We start from the raw sequence: 12,069 nt of genomic DNA, 5'->3' as shown, positions 1-12,069 counted from the left end.
CCCCAATTCCTTGACGTCTTCAACATCGTTGGCGGCCATAATTTCTGCTCAGTGTGCATCGACTTTTACTGGTCCCTCGTCCAGCGTAGATGCTCCATGGCCCATATAAGACAATGACGACTGTGCCTGGTGGTGTGGTCAGGTGCCCTTGCAGGTCATATAGCATGCAGACCATGCTGATGTAAATGGTTTTGAATACTCTGACATGACACTTGGGTGCCTCTCACCTCCCTTAAATGTGCCTGGAGTTTTGTGGCATTGATCTGGTTCCGCACGGCATTATTCACAATGAAGCAGTCATCAGTGTGGGATGTGGCCAAAGGAAGTCCACTTTTATGGCTTTCTGTGACTCCTCCAGTCTCTCTGTATCTCTGATGTAGCCTGCTGATGACACTCTGTGACACTCTAAGCTCAGCGGCTACTTCTGTTTGAGAACATCCTGCTTGAAGCCTCACAATGGCGAGGTACCGTTAATCAATTGTTAGGTGTCGTCTTGGTCTCATGATGTCAAAATGTGAAAAGCATGATGAGGAGGACTGTTTAAATACCAATTCTAATTGAGCCAGGACATTTATTGGGCAATTTATTGATCAGACATCTGTTGTGAATATTGCCATTAAGCTTCTTCTTAGAGAAGAGCAAATTATGTGAAAAGTACTAAAACACTGAACAGTTGTGTATTTAAAAGTTTAGAGGTCACATTAAGTTCACCTGTAAAGGTTAGGTTCATCCTGAAATTTCACCCACAAGCCAAATATCCCTTTTATAATTTTCTGTGAGTAGTCTATTTGCGAAATAACTTATAAAATTTGCATGATAACCTTTAAATCTATTTTAAAAAAATGTTGCCCCCCCACTACTTAAAAGAACTACCAATGCCTCCCAGTCCCCCCAGTTCAGTCTGCATAAACAAACTGTCCATACTCAGGAGCAAACATAAACTATTTGGAGCCAGAGCCTTCTGTAATGCAGCCCCCCTCACCCTCCCCCATCTGGAACTCACTGCCTTGGCCATTGTAACACATATCATTCTTGGTCACATTTTCATGGAGACTTAAAACGCACATGACAAGTGTGATGTTTGAGGGTAAATTACATACTTGCTCCCTACATAGGACATTATAAGAGATTGATCAGTTTACACCTGGACGGTACAGTGAGTCCCTTGTAGAAATGTTTTTTGTTGTTGATGTAGGTAGAGATGAGCGAAGTTTTAAAAGATTTGATTAGTTACAGATGACTTCATAACAAAATTAATTCCATTGTATGGAGCGGGTGAAATGGCTGGTTCAATGCCGATCATGGCATCTGAGAGTCACATTCAGACTATCAGGTGGTTAATCAGGGTTAATACATAAAAGTATATACACTCACCTCATCCATTTGATTTGACTGTGACAGCCTCTTAGCATTCAAATAGATGAGGTGAATATGTATTTTTTTTCTTCTTTTTTTTTTTTTTACTGCCATTTCAGGAAAGAAAATATTTCATGGGGGATCACAATTTTCCTGAAATTCGGATTGAATTCCACATCGTTAACTTCGATTCACTCAGCATTAGTTACAGACCTTTTCCTCAACAGGTCTCACAATGTGATTTCTCTCAGACTCATCCATATAATCAATTTAACCTTCTGTATAGAAGGGATATTATAATAAGAAGAGGAAGAAGGAGGAAAAAGAGGAGGAGAATGAGGAAGAGAAGGAGAAGGATGAGGAGAAGGATAAGAAGGAGAAGAGGATTTCTATATACAGTGGGATGCGAAAGTTTGGGCAACTTTGTTAATCGTCATGATTTTCCTGTATAAATCGTTGATTGTTACGATAAAAAATGTCAGTTAAATCTATCATATAGGAGACACACACAGTGATATTTGAGAAGTGAAATGAAGTTTATTGGATTTACAGAAAGTGTGCTATAATTGTTTAAACAAAATTAGGCAGGTGCATAAATTTGGGCACCACAAAAAAGAAATGAAATCAATATTTAGTAGATCCTCCGTTTGCAGAAATTACAGCCTCTAAACGCTTCCTGTAGGTTCCAATGAGAGTCTGGATTCTGGTTGAAGGTATTTTGGACCATTCCTCTTTACAAAACATTTTTAGTTCATTCAGGTTTGATGGCTTCCGAGCATGGACAGCTCTCTTTAAGTCACACCACAGATTTTCAATTATATTCAGGTCTGGGGACTGAGATGGCCATTCCAGAACGTTGTACTTGTTCCTCTGCATAAATGCCTTAGTGGATTTTGAGCAGTGTTTAGGGTCGTTGTCTTGTTGAAATATCCAGCCCCGAAGCAGCTTCAGCTTTGTCACTGATTCCTGGACATTGGTCTCCAGAATCTGCTGATACTGAGTGGAATCCATGCGTCCCTCAACTTTGACAAGATTCCCAGTCCCTGCACTGGCCACACAGCCCCACAGCATGATGGAACCACCACCATATCTTACTGTAGGTAGCAGGAGTTTTTCTTGGAATGCTGTGTTCTTTTTCCTCCATGCATAACGCCCCTTGTTATGGCCAAATAACTCAATTTTAGTTTCATCAGTCCACAGCACCTTATTCCAAAATGAAGCTGGCTTGTCCAAATGTGCTTTAGCCCCCCTCAAGCGACACTTTTTGTGCTGTGGGCGGAGAAAAGGCTTCCTCTGCATCGCTCTCGCATACAGCATCTCCTTGTGTAAAGTGCGCCGAATGGTTGAACGATGCACAGTGACTCCATCTGCAGCAAGATGATGTTGTAGGTCTTGGGTGCTGGTCTGTGGGTTGACTCTGACTGTTCTCACCATTCGTCGCTTCTGTCTATCCGAGTTTTTTCTTGGTCTGCCACTTCGAGCCTTAACTTGAACTGAGCCTGTGGTCTTCCATTTCCTCAATATGTTCCTGACTGTGGAAACAGACGGCGGAAATCTCTGAGACAGCTTTCTGTATCCTTCCCCTAAACCATGATGGTGAACAATCTTTGTCTTCAGGTCATTTGAGAGTTGTTTTGAGACCCCCATGTTGCTACTCTTCAGAGAAAATTAAAAGAGGAGGGAAACTTACAATTGACCCCCTTAAATACTCTTTCTCATAATTGGATTCACCTGTGTATGTAGGTCAGGGGTCACTGAGCTTACTAAGCCAATTTGAGTTCCAATAATTAGTTCTAAAGGTTTTGGAATCAATAAAATGACAACAGTGCCCACATTTTTGCACCTGCCTAATTTTGTTTAAACAATTATAGCACTTTCTGTAAATCCAATAAACTTCATGTCACTTCTCAGATATCACTGTGTGTGTCTCCTATATGATATATTTAACTGACATTTTTTTTCGTAACAACCAACGATTTATACAGGAAAATCATGACGATTAACAAGGTTGCCCAAACTTTCGCATCCCACTGTATATACTGTGTCCTATTCTGCAGCAATTTACAATTAGATGGCGCATGCACAGAGATAAAACAAACTATTCCACAATTCAAACAATAGAATTCAGAGCAAAATATCAAAAAATAAAAAGTTAAATTAATGAATAAAGGGAAAAAAAACTAACAATTAAAAAAAAAACTCACATAACAAGTGGCTTTTAAAAGGGTTATCCGGGTTCAGGGCTGAACTTGGATATAAGCACTCCTTTACTCCTTTAGTATGTACGAATGGAGTGTTTACTTGCTGTGATTCTCCCCTTGACTTGCGTCGCATTGGGCAGGGCAAGGTCTGTTTGTTGTGAGCTGGTGATGTACCAGGCTTCATATCAGTATGCTAGGCGGTATTACCAGTACTCTCCTCTACAACTGCCCAGAACAGTGCTATACACTGCCCATTTGTGCCGGTGATATTACCGGGCTCCCTTCTAGGTAGAAGTCTCCACCTAGCATACTGATGTGAAGCCTGGACACGTGACCGGCTCACAACAAATAGTGATGAGCGGCAGGGACATTGTTCGAATTTGCGATATTTTGTGAATATTTCTGCGAAAATTCATCATAAATTTGCGAATTCGAGGATTCACACTTATTTTCTTGATTGCGAAAATCGGCAATACAATATGCGCGTATTGCGCTCGCAATACAGGCGTGGGTCAATTTTGCTACTTTTTTTGGCGCAATATATGCAAATTTACATTTTTGTAGGTCTGACTACATATTACGGATTTGTGCCCTACGTATTGTTGTGACATCACAGCACTATGTCTGTAGAATGTACAGTCCTGATCAAAAGTTTAAGACCACTTGAAAAATGGCAAAAAATCATATTTAGCATGGCTGGATCTTAACAAGGTTCCAAGGAGAGCGTCAACATGCAACAAGAAGAAATTGGAGTGAAACAAAACATTTGTTGAGCATTCAATTTAATGAAAACAACGAATAAACTGAAAGGCTGTTTTTCAGCTGATCAAAAGTTTAGGACCGCACCTCCCAAAAAAACTAAACCCCCCCAAAACAGAAATTCAACTTCAAAACATGAACTCAGTAATGAGTAGCTCTGCCGTTATTGTTTATCACTTCGAAAATTTGTTTTGGCATGCTTGATGCAAGTGTTTCCATGAGGTGAGTAGGAACTTTTCTCCAAGTGGTGAAGACGGCCGCACAAAGGCCACCTACTGTCTGGAACTGTTGTCCATTTTTGTAAATTTCCCTTGCCATCCATCCCCAAAGGTTCTCAATTGGATTTAGATCAGGGGAACATGCAGGATGGGCCAAAAGAGTGATGCTATTCTCCTGGAAGAAGTCCCTTGTCCTGCGGGCATTGTGTACTGTAGCGTTGTCCTGTTGAGAAACTCAGTCGTTACCACACAGACGAGGGCCCTCAGTCATGAGGAATGCTCTCTCCAACATGTGAACATAGCCAGCGGCCATTTGAAGGCCCTGCACTTCCTGAAGCTCCATTGTTCCACTGAAAGAAAAAGCACCCCAGACCATTATGGCGCCCCCTCCACTGTGGCCCGTTGAAAACATCTCAGGTGGGATCTGCTTGTCATGCCAGTAACGTTGGAAACCATCAGGACCATCAAGGTAAAAAAAAATCTCATCAGAGCATAACATTTTTTTCCACCTTTGAATGTCCCATGTTTGGTGCTCTCTTGCAAAGTCCAAAAGAGCAGTTCTGTGGCGTTCAAGGAGACGAGGTCTTTGAAGACGTTTTATGTTTTTGAAGCCCTTCAGTCTCAGATGCCGTCTGTTGGTTATAGGGCTGTAGTCTGAACCAGTAAGGGCCTTAATTTCGGTCGAGGATTGTCCAGTGTCTTGACGGACAGCCAATTGGATCCTCCGGCTCAGTGCTGATGAAATTTATTTTGGTCTTTCACTTGACTTTTTTGTTCCATAACCCTCAGGATCATTTATGAAATTCCAAATGACTGTCTTACTGCATCCCACCTCAGCAGCGATGGCATGCTGTGAGAGACCCTGCTTATGCAGTTTAACAACTCGATCACGTTCAAAAAGGGAGAGTTTTTTTGCCTTTGCCATCACTACCTGACAGAACATGACAATTAATCCACATCTTTGCACAGATTTGGCCCTTTAAAGACATGTGGTCCTAAAATTTGGATCAGCTGAAAAACTGCCTGTTTCAGTTTAATCGTTATTTTCAATTAATTGAATGCTCAAATTTTTTTTTGTCTTACTCTCATTTCTTCTTGTTGCATGTTGAAGCTCTATTTGGAACCTTGTTAAGATCCAACAATGTAAAATATGATTTTTTTGCCATTTTTCAAGTGGTCTTAAACTTTTGATCAGGACTGTATGTATGGACAGCAGAACCTATCAGCTACACTATATCAGGATATAACCTACACGGACTATCTCCCACTAACTATCTGTATTATATACAGGTCCCTCTCAAAAAATTAGCATATTGTGATAAAGTTCATTATTTTCTGTAATGTACTGATAAACATTAGACTTTCATATATTTTAGATTCATTACACACAACTGAAGTAGTTCAAGCCTTTTATTGTTTTAATATTGGTGATTTTGGCATACAGCTCATGAAAACCCAAAATTCCTATCTCAAAAAATTAGCATATCATGAAAAGGTTCTCTAAACGAGCTATTAACCTAATCATCTGAATCAACTAATTAACTTTAAACACCTGCAAAAGATTCCTGAGGCTTTTAAAAACTCCCAGCCTGGTTCATTACTCAAAACCACAATCATGGGTAAGACTGCCGACCTGACTGCTGTCCAGAAGGCCATCATTGACACCCTCAAGCAAGAGGGTAAGACACAGAAAGAAATTTCTGAACCAATAGGCTGTTCCCAGAGTGCTGTATCAAGGCACCTCAGTGGGAAGTCTGTGGGAAGGAAAAAGTGTGGCAGAAAACGCTGCACAACGAGAAGAGGTGACCGGACCCTGAGAAAGATTGTGGAGAAGGACCGATTCCAGACCTTGGGGGACCTGCGGAAGCAGTGGACTGAGTCTGGAGTAGAAACATCCAGAGCCACCGTGTACAGGCATGAGCAGGAAATGGGCTACAGGTGCTGCATTCCCCAGGTCAAGCCTTTTTTGAACCAGAAACAGCTGCAGAAGCGCCTGACCTGGGCTACAGAGAAGCAGCACTGGACTGTTGCTCAGTGGTCCAAAGTACTTTTTTCGGATGAAAGCAAATTTTGCATGTCAGTCGGAAATCAAGGTGCCAGAGTCTGGAGGAAGACTGGGGAGAGGGAAATGCCAAAATGCCTGAAGTCCAGTGTCAAGTACCTACAGTCAGTGATGGTCTGGGGTGCCATGTCAGTTGCTGGTGTTGGTCCACTGTGTTTTATCAAGGGCAGGGTCAATGCAGCTAGCTATCAGGAGATTTTGGAGCACTTCATGCTTCCATCTGCTGAAAAGCTTTATGGAGATGAAGATTTCATTTTTCAGCACGACCTGGCACCTGCTCACAGTGCCAAAACCACTGGTAAATGGTTTACTGACTATGGTATTACTGTGCTCGAATGGCCTGCCAACTCTCCTGACCTGAACCCCATAGAGAATCTGTGGGATATTGGGAAGTGAAAGTTGAGAGACGCAAGACCCAACACTCTGGATGAGATTAAGGCCGCTATCGAAGCATCCTGGGCCTCCATAACACCTCAGCAGTGCCACAGGTTGATTGCCTCTATGCCACGCCGCATTGAAGCAGTCATTTCTGCAAAAGGATTCCCGACCAAGTATTGAGTGCATAACTGAACATAATTATTTGAAGGTTGACTTTTTTTGTATTAAAAACACTTTTCTTTTATTGGTCGGATGAAATATGCTAATTTTTTAGATAGGAATGTTGGGTTTTCATGAGCTGTATGCCAAAATCATCAATATTAAAACAATAAAAGGCTTGAACTACTTCAGTTGTGTGTAATGAATCTAAAATATATGAAAGTCTAATGTTTATCAGTACATTACAGAAAATAATGAACTTTATCACAATATGCTAATTTTTTTAGAAGGACCTGTATATGAGCAAACTAATAGTGATGAGCGGCAGTAGTCATATTCAAATTTGCGATATTTTGGAATATTTTGCAGAATATTTGGCGAATATTAGCAAATTCGAATATTCGTTATATTCTATGATTTTTTTACTTGAAATATGCAAATTTTCGTAATGCGATATTTTTATATTTTTTTCGCAAATTTTTCAATTGCCGGGCAAAAACATGATTCCTCCTTGCTTCTTGCTTGTGGGCCAATGAGTCATAGCACTATATCGAATATATTAGTTTTTTCGAATATTCATAATATTCTAAAACAAGAATATATAGCAATACAGCCAATATTAGAAAAAACTAATGTAGAACAATTTAGCTAATATAGTGCTATAATCTTTTTTTTAATAGTTTACATTTTTTTTGAATTTCAGATGAGAAAAAAATTACAACTATTAGACACAAAAGGTTATAGCACTATATTAGCTAAATTGCTCTACATTTGTTTGTTTTTTTAAATATTCGCTATATTGCCACATATTCTTGTTTTTGAATATTATGAATATTCGAGAAAAAAAACGAATATATTTGTTATAGTGCTTTATATTAGTTTTTTAGAATATTCATCTTTTTTCACATTTAAAGTCAAGATTCCTCCCTGCTTCTTACTTGTGGGCCAATGGGTCATTGGCCCACAAGCAAGAAGCAGGGAGGAATCATGTTTTTACTTGGCCATTGAAAAATTAGCATTACGAAAATTTGCAATAAAAAAATCTGGAATATTCAAAATAACGAATATATATCACTATATTCTAAATATTCGCTAATTTTCGAATTATCTATATTCGCGATAAATATTTGAATATTCCTGATCAACACTACTAACTAACTATCTAATGTAATGAAACAACAAAGCACAGAGCACAGCAATGACACTGCTGTCTCTCTCAGAACTGTAAAAAAAAATGCAGAAAATGGCTGTTTTGGAGGTTCTTATATAGTAAGGGGTAGGCAACTTTCGTATTGGTTGCTAGGGATGTTGCTAAGCTCAGACAAAGACATTGCACTCTTCTTATTGGTCCATAAGCAAGAAGCCAGGAGGGATCAGGGTTACAGATGAAAAAAAAAAATCTAGAATATTCACGTATACGAATATATAGCACTATATTCTAAATGTTCACAAATTCTCAACTAATATTCGCAACTAAAATTTGCGATTCAAATATTCGCCCCCCAACACTAACAACAAAAAGACCTTGCCCTGCGCAATGCAACTCAAGGCAAGGGGAGCATCGAAGCAAAGAAATGGTCCACTCGTACATGCTAAAGAAGTGAAAGGGAGCTTAAATCTGGGTTCAGTCCTGAACCTGGACACCACTTCCCTAACCAATGCTACAAGTTACAAGACAAGTTATGTGTACAAAATTTAAAACAATTGCATCACATTCCCTCATTGAACACACTTTTAATTCTCATTTAATATTTATAGTCTTTAGCTGACTTAACAAACAGGACTCATGAGACAAGGAGAAAATAAAATCTCCCGAGACTTGTTTATCTGTCCCCTTGCCTCTGATTCCGTATAAAAATCTGAACGGATTCCCATTATAGCTCCTACTCACATGTCTGATACCCACATAACATGACCGTGCTGCTGTCTATTGCCTCTGAGACATCATTTTCATAGAAGAATTAGGATTCATAAGAAATACATCTGGAAATGAATATTAAGATGAAAGAAATATCTGATGTAGGTATTGTTAATGTAATAATTCAGAATGAATTCTGCTTAAGATTCCTTTCAGATTTTCTGAAATGTATCGATTAGGAAAAACAGGCAAATGTGTTCTCATTATTACCTAACTAAAATGTGACTTTAGAGGTGAGAGTTTGACCATTGACGTTAAACAATAAGCTGATTTGTATTTTTTGTCTATTTTAGGCTACTATTTTATTTTTATTGTTCATACAAAAATGTGGCAAAAATATCTGATTTCTTTATATTACGCAATGACTCCATATAGTGATTTTATTAATTTTAAAGACATAAAGAACTAAATATTACAGTGTATTTGGTGGCCTATTATTTATGCCATGGACATTAATTAATAACCATCTAGTTATTATATGTTGTTGCTTTTGGTTTGTTGCAGCATAACTACTGTATGTTCTATGTGTAGGAGAACAATCTGACTGTGGTCACTGAGTTTTACCTTTTAGGATTTCAAGTCAGCCAAGATTTAAGAATTTTCCTATTTTGTCTCCTTCTGGTGGTTTACTGTGTAACAATATGTGGGAACCTCCTGATCATCACCATCGTGTCCACCAGCAAGAACCTCCACACCCCAATGTACTTCTTCATCTCACAACTGTCAATCAGTGACATTTTTGTTATCTCAGATATTGTCCCCAACCTGCTCTGTATCCTACTGAATAATGGATGGTCAATTAGTATTATTGATTGCATCACTCAGTTATATTTTCTGTGTGCCTCTGAAGCATTTGAGTGTTTTCTTCTCGCAGTAATGTCTTATGACAGATATGTGGCCATATGTAATCCACTTCGCTACTCCACCATCATGACAGGAGGATATTGCATAATTTTGTCTATAAACAGTTGGTTGCTTGGGTTTTCTATCATTTTGATTTACATCATAAAAACTACAAAACTACATTTTTGTGGGCCAAATATCATTGACCATTTATTTTGTGATATTGTCCCCTTACTAGAACTTGCCTGTTCTGACACCTCTATGATACACTTAGTGGTTTATATTATGGGTATACCAATTGTAATAATGCCAACCACAATCATTGTAGTGTCTTATACATATATTATTTTAGAAGTCTTAAGGATTCCATCCAATACTGGTAGACAGAAAGCCTTCTCCACCTGTAGCTCCCACCTCATTGTGGTTTCCACATTCTATTGGACTATGTTCAGTATTTATGTTGTCCCATCGAAAGGGCTGACAAACACCATAAGTAAAATTCTCTCCCTGCTGTATACTGTCTTTACTCCTTTGATTAACCCTATTATATACAGTCTGAGGAATAAAGACATTAGAAAAGCCTTACAAAGAACATTTTAAAAACGTGTGATCAGGTAAATTTACAAAACAAGGTGTTGCATTATGAATTTTTCATATTAAGCAAAAAAAGCAAAAAAGGTTAAGCAAAATATAATAATATCTACAATTGGAAGAAAAAGCAAATAAGCCCTTTAGAATAACATGGATTTCTCCATTGGTTAATAAAAAAATCTAAGTCACAATCATAGACACACACAATTTAACAAAACTAGACAGTTTGTACCATTCATGTGTTTCATTGAATACTTAATGGTAAACATTAGGGATGAGCGAACTCGAACTGTATAGTTCGGGTTCGTACCGAATTTTGGGGTGTCCGTGACACGGACCCGAACCCGGACATTTTCGTAAAAGTCCGGGTTCGGGTTCGGTGTTCGTCGCTTTCTTGGCGCTTTTGTGACGCTTTCTTGGCGCTTTTTGAAAGGCTGCAAAGCAGCCAATCAACAAGCGTCATACTACTTGCCCCAAGAGGCCATCACAGCCATGCCTACTATTGGCATGGCTGTGATTGGCCAGAGCACCATGTGACCCAGCCTCTATTTAAGCTGGAGTCACATAGCGCCGCCCGTCACTCTGCTCTGATTAGCGTAGGGAGAGGTTGCGGCTGCGACAGTAGGGCGAGATTAGGCAGATTAACTCCTCCAAAGGACTTGATTAACTGATCGATCTGCAGCTGTGGATCATTGAGCTGCTGATCCTCAATTGCTCACTGTTTTTAGGCTGCCCAGACCGTTTGTCAGTCACATTTTTCTGGGGTGATCGGCGGCCATTTTGTGTCTTGTGGTGCGCCAGCACAAGCTGCGACCAAGTGCATTTAACCCTCAATGGTGTGGTTGTTTTTTGGCTAAAGCCTACATCAGGGTGAAGCTGTCACACCAAGTGCATTTAACCAGCAATAGTCTGTTCATTTTTTGGCCATATACAAAATCAGGGGCAAGCTGCGCCTGTCACCAAGTGCATTTAACCCTCAATGGTGTGGTTGTTTTTTGGCTAAAGCCTACATCAGGGTGAAGCTGTCACACCAAGTGCATTTAACCAGCAATAGTCTGTTCATTTTTTGGCCATATACAAAATCAGGGGCAAGCTGAGCCTGTCACCAAGTGCATTTAACCCTCAATGGTGTGGTTGTTTTTTGGCTAAAGCCTACATCAGGGTGAAGCTGTCACACCAAGTGCATTTAACCAGCAATAGTCTGTTCATTTTTTGGCCATATACAAAATCAGGGGCAAGCTGCGCCTGTCACCAAGTGCATTTAACCCTCAATGGTGTGGTTGTTTTTTGGCTAAAGCCTACATCAGGGTGAAGCTGTCACACCAAGTGCATTTAACCAGCAATAGTCTGTTCATTTTTTGGCCATATACAAAATCAGGGGCAAGCTGCGCCTGTCACCAAGTGCATTTAACCCTCAATGGTGTGGTTGTTTTCTGGCTAAAGCCTACATCAGGGTGAAGCTGTCACACCAAGTGCATTTAACCAGCAATAGTCTGTTTATTTTTTGGCCATATACTACATCAGGGGCAAGCTGCGCCCGTCACCAAGTGCATTTAACCCTCAGTAGTGTGGTTGGTCAAGCTG

The 12,069-nt window shown here is 39.7% G+C and overlaps 1 protein-coding gene across 1 annotated transcript; it reads left to right on the top strand.

Annotated features, from left to right (window-relative positions):
- The first annotated feature begins 9,122 nt into the window (after positions 1-9,122).
- LOC122925468 (olfactory receptor 11L1-like) lies at positions 9,123-10,494 on the top strand. Its single transcript, XM_044276825.1, has 2 exons — positions 9,123-9,152; positions 9,583-10,494. Exons 1-2 carry the CDS (start codon positions 9,123-9,125, stop codon positions 10,492-10,494), a joined length of 942 nt encoding a protein of 313 aa, XP_044132760.1.
- The last annotated feature ends 1,575 nt before the right edge of the window (positions 10,495-12,069 follow it).

This window comes from Bufo gargarizans, chromosome 2 (genome assembly GCF_014858855.1).
Source record: "Bufo gargarizans isolate SCDJY-AF-19 chromosome 2, ASM1485885v1, whole genome shotgun sequence".
In the NCBI taxonomy this organism is placed as follows: domain Eukaryota; kingdom Metazoa; phylum Chordata; class Amphibia; order Anura; family Bufonidae; genus Bufo; species Bufo gargarizans.
The sequence above is the reverse complement of the archived record's forward strand: the minus strand, read 5'-3'. Positions and strand labels throughout refer to the sequence as shown.

Coding starts and splice junctions, on each gene's coding strand:
- LOC122925468 (XM_044276825.1), top strand. CDS start 9,123: ATGAATATTAAGATGAAAGAAATATCTGAT. Junction 9,153..9,582: donor AGATGAAAGAAATATCTGAT/GTAGGTATTGTT, acceptor TTCTATGTGTAG/GAGAACAATCTGACTGTGGT.